At 31.9% G+C, this 9,338-nt stretch overlaps 1 protein-coding gene across 1 annotated transcript in view; it reads right to left on the bottom strand.

The window, feature by feature from the left end:
- Nucleotides 1–134: 134 nt before the first annotated feature.
- LOC144243846 (mutS protein homolog 4-like) overlaps nucleotides 135–9,338 on the bottom strand; it is a 15,830-nt gene continuing 6,626 nt past the window's right edge. Inside the window, 4 exon segments of the mRNA XM_077778984.1 lie at nucleotides 135–333; nucleotides 1,189–1,304; nucleotides 4,184–4,294; nucleotides 5,644–5,804. Of these exon segments, the coding sequence (XP_077635110.1) occupies nucleotides 135–333; nucleotides 1,189–1,304; nucleotides 4,184–4,294; nucleotides 5,644–5,804 (587 nt within the window).

Here is a 9,338-nt window from a genome sequence, read left to right as displayed (position 1 = left end):
TTGTATGGAAACCAACTTGACAATAAACTATTTAAGAAAAAAATATTTCTACATCAATTCTAAAACAATTATTAAAAATGTAATGTAACCTTTCATAGAAAAATAGGACATTATAAAATACACTGATACATTTTTTAAGAAAAAATTGGATGATCTTACCTACAGTCTTGATTATTAATTAGCAATTCAAGGTTTTGGGCTGATGATGAATCTATCATGGCTGTCTGCTCACTACCCTGGAAACAAATCTTCAGCGATTTTGGTGCATAAACTGAATTTTGAATAAATTCAACATATTTTAATAAAGCTGCAACAGCTGCTAGACAATAATACCTGAAAGGTGACCAATAATACATCACTATAAATCTTTAAAATAAATAAAAATTATTGCTATAAAAGAAAACATTTCACCTCAATATTAGAGAATTATAAATACTTGCATAGCATTACTTAAATTCAAAGGGAAAAAAACATACTAAGTATTACTTTTGAAAACTAGCTAAATAACCTCTAAAACATAAGAGTTGATAAAAATAAGACAATTTTCTGAAGTCTAAGCCGTAAGGACTCCAAGAAATCATATGTTAGAAGACAACATTCAATGGGAATTTGTGTCAGTTTTTGATGTACCATTCTAAGAAATCAAATAATGTTGAATATGCCTAACAGCTTTAAAGGTAGAGTTAGGAGGTTCTAATGTATAGAAAACTATGTTATGATCTTGGTGAGTACAGTCACTGTGATTAACTGAGTAAACAACTAGTCTAACCTGTTTAAAGAAAGTATCTATTTAGTATTTGCTAAGAAATATCCTTCCTAAAAATATCATTCCCTGTCTTATCTAAATCTCTTAGGAGTACATATATGAAGTTACAGAAACACAGCTCTGTGTCTCACATTTCTAGGTCACTGTAGCTACTTGAGCATTTCATACCAAAGTAAAGTGAGCAGCAACCATAATGGCAACAGATTATGACCTATTTGGAAAAATTCTATATAAATTAAATTATCAAGATATGCCTTGTGTATAAGTTTTAGTTAACTATTTTACTATTTCAGTAATTACTGAGTATGTATCATAACCCAGGCACTTTTTTAAGGATACAACAGAGAACAAAACAGGTAAAAGAGCTGCCTCTCATGGAACTCAAAATAGAGACTTATTACTTTCCTTAAGTTATAACTTACTTGGACTGAACCTCCATTAGGACAATGCTAAATTCTGCTATGCATAGCTGTTCAATGTACTCTAGTCCTTTTGTTTCGTTGAAGTATTTCCTTTGGATAGTGGTAAAATTAACATTCTGAAAAGAAGTTTTAATTTCAAAATAAATTTTAAGTTCCATGCACTTGCCTAAAACTGCTTTCTTAAACACATGCAGGTACATGGATAAATATCATATGAAGTTAATTTTTATTATTTATTATATTCCAGAGTTAAATAAGACATTTTCTTATTTACAAAAAAAGTGACTGTTTTGCTAAGTGAATTACAGTAGTCTATAGCTCTTATTAGACCATACTCACATGACATATAACTGAATCAGGTAGGACCAATAATAAAAAATAAACATGAGAATCTCTGCCTTCTACTAATTTTATTCTACAACAGCATTACCACCCAGGTTTTACTTTCAGTCTTACATACTCTATCATAATTGAGAGAGAGTAGATCCTTTCAATACATTAGTTGCGGAGACTGAAAACACCAATTCCAGCTACCAAATCTAGGAGATGCTACCTACATAGGATGAATTTATTTGGAATAAACAAAAGGAGATAATGGAACTTTTTTTAAAAAGGGAAAAAAAGCATGAAATTGTAGAGCAAAAGTTTTACCTATGAATAAAGATATAAGGCAATATAATAACAATGGACTATGAAAGAGCTATAAAGACAGAAAAAAATGTTGAAGTAGGGAATTTGTTACCCACTAAGATTGTTTTAAGTTATTTCAGTTAATCTTTCACAATACCCTGTGATATAAGTCTTGTATTAACTATAATTGTCTTACAAGTAAATTCTAAAAAGTAGCTTTTCTAACATCATACATTTGATATATGGCAAAGATGAGACTTGAATCTAGATTTCTCTGCCTACAAAATCTTTCCACCTCTTACTGTTTCTCATTTAATGAAAGATTTTTTTTTATGGTAAGTATGGTAATGATGAGGAGGAGGAAGAGGAGGAGGATAATAATATTGAAAAATATATTGAAAAAGTTAATACTTTTACTCCAAATACTTCTATGATTCTCTCTCACTTCTTTAGGATTTTTCCCAAAAGTAACCTTATCAATGAGGTCATTTCTCTAATTACCTTACATAAAATACCAATTCTCTAAAAGGTAGCTTATTGTCCCTATTTCATTGATCAAAAAAAAAAAAAACTTAAAGAAGTAACTTAAGTTGCACATGATCACTCAGAGTTAAAATCTGAAACAAGCAGTCTGACTCCTCTATTCTTAAGCACTCTGCCATACTATCCTACATCTCAAGTGTAGTAAATGTATGTTGTTTTCGCCCTTGAAGGGCTCATCTATCTTACATTCCATGTGGTTTTGGTAGGACTGTCAATTACAGTGCTCTGTGCCCCACAGAAAGCAAATGAGCAAGAATTAATCCCAGTGCTTCTACCCTGAGAAACAGTGATTAGTCTAACATGTAGGGATATGAATAAAGCAGGACCCATTGGGGTCCTTCTCTAGAATTTATATATGGACACTACAAATAAGAATATATTTTTTCTCTGAGCTGGCTGAGATGACATCAATCTGGAGCTATCATAATCACCTTAAAACTGTGCACCTGGGTGGCTCAGTGGGTTAAGCATAATCATCTTAAAACTCACAGAGGTAACCAGNTTCCTTTTTTTTTTTTTTTTGCTTAAGCTAGTGTATGTTGAATTTCTGTTACAAATAACCCAAAAACCTGGAATGCTTAAGCAGAACAAAATAACAAAAGTTAGAAAAGTATACATAAATAAAGGTGATGAAAAGAAGTTTGAACTAATGAATAAAACAGGTAATAGGTAAAGAATCTGTATAATATTCAACAGATTTACAGTAGTGGCCATTTCTAGCAATAAGTCAAAGACAGCTGACTACACAGGATCTCTAAGAACACAACAAGAAATCTTAACTGATTGCAGATGCTGAATATATTAAGAAGAATAAAGAACTCACTACACTCTAAATCACAGCTTGATGCCAAACGTGTTAAAGATAAGACTACAAACATAACAAAGTATAGTATATTCTGAAATAATTTACACTCATGAGGCATTATTCCAACTGCAATGCTACCTACTTAGAGAACTACAGCCCCCATTCCACAAAACATATGATAGAGGAAAGTGATAAACTGTATGGTAGAAACGTTCTGGCTTAGACGGAGAGCATTCACTGGATAAAGTTTCAGAGCACTTACCTGTCACAGTCCCACAGATGAAGGCTTAGAGAAGTAGGCTAACTGAGGAGTACATGCTACCAAGAGAAGCTGAAACAATTATGTAATATAGATCAAATTCTCTAAAAGGAAAAGTACTTGTCGACAGTGCTATTGCCTAGAACAGGAACCTCAATTTCAACTAGTCTGGCAGCAAAATAACCAGTTTCCACAAAGTTATACCTAAGGAAATTCATTTGTTTGTTTGTTTTTTTCCTCTAAGGGTCTACATCCTGTGTACTCTTGAGAAACCTCCTTATTATCTGAAATATTTTCCCTTTTTTTAAAGTAGATCAAGAGGCACCTGGGTGACTCAGTCATTTGACTGTCCACCTTGGGTTCAAGTCATCACCTCGCAGTTCATGGGTTCAAGTCCCACGTGGGGCTCTGTGCTGACAGCTCAGAACCTGGAGCCTGCTTCAGATTTTGTCTCCTTCTCTCTCTGCCCCTCCCCCACTCAGGCTTGCGCTCTCCCTTTCTCTCTCTCTCTCTCTCTCAAAAATAAATAAACATAAAACAAAAAGTTTAAGTAGATCAAGGGTGCCAAATCAAATAAGCAGATGCTCTGTCATTTTTATTTTATGTATTAATAGTCCCATAGCTTAGAACTTGTATTTAGTTAGTACTTTAGGGTAAACATAGTTACTCAAATTATTGTTCTACAGAATGCCATTATAGAATGGAATTTAAATAAAGTAAGATCTTGAGTATTACTGTTGAGAATAAAAATCACTTACCTTGAAATTTTCTGTGATCAGAGTAAACAACTTAGTTGAATTCCCCACAACACAAGCAGTATTTGACATTATTATTTCCAAAGGCGATAAAATTTTGAGTTTAGTGATCACCTAAAATCATTTGAATAAATAATTTCTTAAATGTAAGCTTGTGATTCTCTAAAGCCAAACAAGTGACATATTTTTCTGAGAGAAGTATTTAAAATTAATTCACAGTTACATAAAATTACAATTGTTCTAATTATATATTTCAGTTAAAATATATATCTAATAGTGATATATTAAACATATTCTATATAACTACAAATATAAAATATAAAAATAGGCTATATTTTAAATTAATAAATATAAATTAAACCACAATATTAAATCACAGCTATAAATTAAATCACAATAATTTATAACAGCTCTCAGCTAAAAAATTAATTTGAGCTTATCAAATATGTATTCCTAAGATGTTTTAAAATAAATTTTTCTACTCAGTATTTTACCTATCTCCATAAAAAACATACACACATTCAATAGTGCAACTATGGTGATTTAATCAATATGGTCACACTAGTACAGCTTAGAAGTTGAGCAGTATAGAAACACCAATTAGAAACACCTGTGTTACAACTCATTCTTTTCATAATATAGTTGCATTTCTTAGAACTATTCTAGATACAGAAATTCTTAATCAATCTGCCAAGCATTCGTGTTTTTAAAAAAGGTTTTTTCCCCCATTTTTTTAATTGCATAAAAATATGAAATACCCAGAGGTAAGTCAGCATGCAGTACTAGAATCATTTATGCTGTTACGTATATTAAAAAATTAATTACTCGTAGGAAAGGAAACCTATATATTAAGAAACCATAAAGAGGAATTAGGGAAAGGAAAAAAGGAGAATAAAATGCCCAAAATAACAGTATATGTGTCTTTAATAATAGTAATTGGGTCAAATAACTTTTACAATATAGAGATTAGAAGCAGATTACTTCTACCTAGTTAAGGGACAGAAATTCCCATGACAACAGACCAGTGACCCAAATTAATGAGAAGTGTGATAGGATATGAAGGCAAGTAGAGGTTAAATATGACTGACCTAAAAGAGCAGTTTCCCTGAACACTGGAAAATAAAATTCAAATACTGTACAGTGGAAACAATCCTTTGAAAATGGCACTATTAATATATAGTCTTGGGAAGAAGACCAGGAATTATTAATTTGCAGGTATTAATTTTAGAAACCAACAGTAATTTGAAATATTCAAGCAACAGCAAAGCACATTATTTTTAGGACAAAATACATTCAAAAATTTAAAATCAGATGTTAAACAATTTTAATTCAGAGTAACCTACATTGGTCCAGTGTAAATTACCTTTATTCCACAAAAAAAATAAACTAATTAAGAAAGCACTGACTTGAAAATCTGCATAGTCCTGACTAGGTAACCATTTCCTAAGAGTATTAATACCTACCTTCGCATATGTTGTGTTGTCTGCAAACTGAGATAATATAATTTGTGGGCTTTTTAAATCAATACTTGCCATTCCTATTTCACCTCTGGCAAGTCCTCTCCCTTCTACAACAGCTACAATAACTGATGGGGAATGTACTGATGCTGCAGATGAGGATGTAGCTATTAAAAATTTTGTAAAAAGAAAATGTATAAACATTAATAGTAGTACATTCTCATTCTTTCCTCATAAGATCTCAAAGGACCAAGTGTAGAACACAGCTATTCATATCCAAGGAAATAACTTTTTTTTCCTCATCAAAAAACAACTTTTCATATCTGGAACACATAAAAATGTTAATTCTCAAAGTATTTTGCCAAAACTTCAAAGTTAGAAATAAACTGTATATTGTCTTATGTTGCATTTATTGGAATGGAGTTATAAAGGAACACTGAATTTGGAGTCAGAAAACCTAGATTATTTATCCTACTCTATCATCTAAAAGTTAAATGAATTTGAGCAAAGTATTTCATAACAAATAATCAAAAATTACAAGGTATAATATAATAACTGCCCTGCCCAACTCAAGAACTGGCTGAAAGAATCAAATGGGATTGTATATATATGAATGCGTTTTATAAAAAATATTATGCAAGTATAAACTCCAATTATATGTATCATGTATTATATGTGTAATTANCCCAACTCAAGAACTGGCTGAAAGAATCAAATGGGATTGTATATATATGAATGCGTTTTATAAAAAATAAAATATTATGCAAGTATAAACTCCAATTATATGTATCGTGTATTATATGTGTAATTGATATACACACGTTAATAATACATTATTAACGTGTCAAGAATGTTCTAAATTCTTTATTTGGATTAATTTAATTGTCAGATTTCTATCAAATAGAGATAATTACTCCATTTACTTATAAAGAAACAGACACATGGGTGGAACTAGTAGAGTGAGAATTAGTACACAGGCAGCCTGGCTCCTAACCTTTACATGTATTATAGATTTTGAAATCTATGCCTTCCAAATAATGAATATTTAGGTAAGTTGTTTAACCTTAATAAAGCTACCATTTCTTCATTTGTAAGCCAGAAATAGCAAACCTTTTTTTCACAAAGTTGTTATAAGAATTAAATGCAATAACATAAAAGGGTTTTTTAATAAAGTATATGAAATTATTTAAAAATAGGACATTATCCAGGGATGAAAAACATGTCTAAAATTTTGTTGTCAGAAAGCAAATTTATCTTTGATTCCCTTGTCAGTCTTTTAATAGGCCCTTTCTCCCCTCTTTTCCCTTCCCAACCTAGATTCTTTTTTTCTACTCTTCTATTATAATGTCTACAGAATTACCCATTTATGTTGTCTTAGTCGGTAGTTAACTTAAGAGTTCATTGAAAAATTTATTGTGTCAACATCTCAGAACTCTCTTTCATCTGAAAGCCACCTTATACATTATGAGTGAGTTTATATTAGATCTATGAAGTCATTTTAAGTTCTGCAATAAAATATGACCTTCCTATTATTAATTGGAAATTAAACACCAACTTCCAGTGGAAATTCAGTACACTTGGAAGATATCTCCCTTAAATTTCTAAAAGAATTCTTACACTGTCATCTCTCTTTTGTAAGTAATAATATAATTAGCATTCTAGTGTCTAAAGCTCTTATTATTTCCTTAAAAATGGATCCTTAGAAGTCAATTACTAGAACAAAGGAAAATCACCATATATATATTAAGGATCTCATATATATTACCAAATTGCTTTCAGAATTGTACTGATTTTTAAAGTTTATTTAAGTAACCTCTGCACTTAATGTGGGTCTCAAACCCACAACCCCGAAATCAAGAGCAACATGCTTTACCGACCAAGTCAGCCAGGTGCCCCTGTACTGATTTTTCTCCCAATTTTTAATTCCATCAGTAGTATTTGAGATAAACCAATTTTGCTGTATATTTACCATTATTAACTTCTGAAATGTAGTAGTAGTATTAGGTAATTTAATGGACTGATACTTAAATTTGTATTTTTGAAAATTACTATCAAAATTGAACATAACGTAATATATCCATTTGTTTTCTATATTCTTTAAAAGAAATTCTTTCTCTTTCTTCTTAATTCAGGTTTCTTTCCTCCTTTTTTTAAAATATTTTTTAAATTTTTTTTAATGTTTATTCATTTTTGAGAGACAGACAGAGAGACAGAGCACTAGCAAGGAAAGAGTAGAGAGAGAGGGAGACTAAGAATCTGAAACAGGCTCCAGGCTCTGAGCTGCCGGCACAGAGCCCAATATAGAGCTCGAACCCATGAACTGTGAGATTATGACCTGAGCCAAAGTCGGGTGCTTAACCAACTGAGTCACCCAAGTGCCCCTCTATATTTTCTTTTGAGATATTTATGTCTTAATACAGTTTTTACTAAATTTTAATGTTTTTCATGTTATTGAAAATTGTATAAATCAATTACAATGATTTATAGTTGTTACCAATCTTGATTTGGTATCTCAAAGATTTCTGCTTTTGTATAGACAATCTTTTCCTTAATAATTTCTCCATTGCTTTTTTGCTATCAAACTTCTTTTACTGAGACAGTTGATATGCATTACTATTTTATTCCAATTTTCTTTGGCTATTTTGTTCACTTTGATCTTTCATATGAGCAGAACTCTGAGGAGTACATTTGGTTGTCTGCCATGTCTAGAACGAGGTAGTACTGTACCAGAAGTACAGATTTTGATTCATTTTAAGCAGTTGGTAATGATCTAGCTGGGTAGTCAGGGACTTAAAAGAAACAAGATTGGAGGTTAATGTCAAGGAAAGCTGGGGAAAATGCATGCAGATGAACTTCTTTTAATGGGCATAGGCTTTGAAAATATTTGTGTCTCATGTGAATGCCCACTAAAGGGCATCTACAATAGAGGAGACTTAATGATCAGGTAGACAAAATGATTAACTCTATGGACTTCAATTAGCCTCTTTCCCTCATCACCCCAGTGCTTCTTTAATAGATTTAGGAACAAAGCAGCCATGGTGTCAAAGATATCCATGGGCTCAACATCATGAACTTCCTCTTAATAAGGCTGACTTGGTCAACCACAATGTGAGTACCTAATCTGCTAAGAGCAGAGATAAATATTAAATGCCCTATATAGCACCACTCCCCAGGGGGACAGTGGACTAGCTCTTTCCTGGCCAATCTGTATCCTCTGATATTTAACAAGTTCAACATCACCTTCTCCAAGGAGAACTATGCCCCAGACTTGGAGATGGCTCCTGGAAAGGGCCTGTTTGACCTCTTAGGCCTCTTCTCAGCCCTAGGGCACCTAAATGAGTTTTCTTATATCCTATAGTGACTCTTTTATAATAATTTATAATTCTTTATATTAAATCTCCCTTGTTTAAATCACTGTATGGTTCTATCTTCAGATGGATCCAGACTGCTATAATCTCTGCCTTCATAGCGCTACAAAGGAAAAAGGTCAATTAAAATATCAATATTATTAGTAAAATGCAAAGTGAAATGAGGGCCCATAGCAGAGAGAGTCAAACTAATCTTACAGGATCACAGAAAGCTTTCTGAAAGGAATAACATTTAAGCTTAGACTTGAGGAATAAATAAGAGTTGACTATATGAAAAAGGGAAGAAAGAGTTTCTAAGCATAGGAAATACCATGTAAAAGGCCTTAAGGTAAA

The sequence above is a fragment of the Crocuta crocuta genome, unplaced genomic scaffold (genome assembly GCF_008692635.1).
Source record: "Crocuta crocuta isolate KB4526 unplaced genomic scaffold, BGI_CrCroc_1.0 scaffold58, whole genome shotgun sequence".
Taxonomy (NCBI): Eukaryota; Metazoa; Chordata; class Mammalia; order Carnivora; family Hyaenidae; genus Crocuta; species Crocuta crocuta.
The sequence above is the reverse complement of the archived record's forward strand: the minus strand, read 5'-3'. Positions and strand labels throughout refer to the sequence as shown.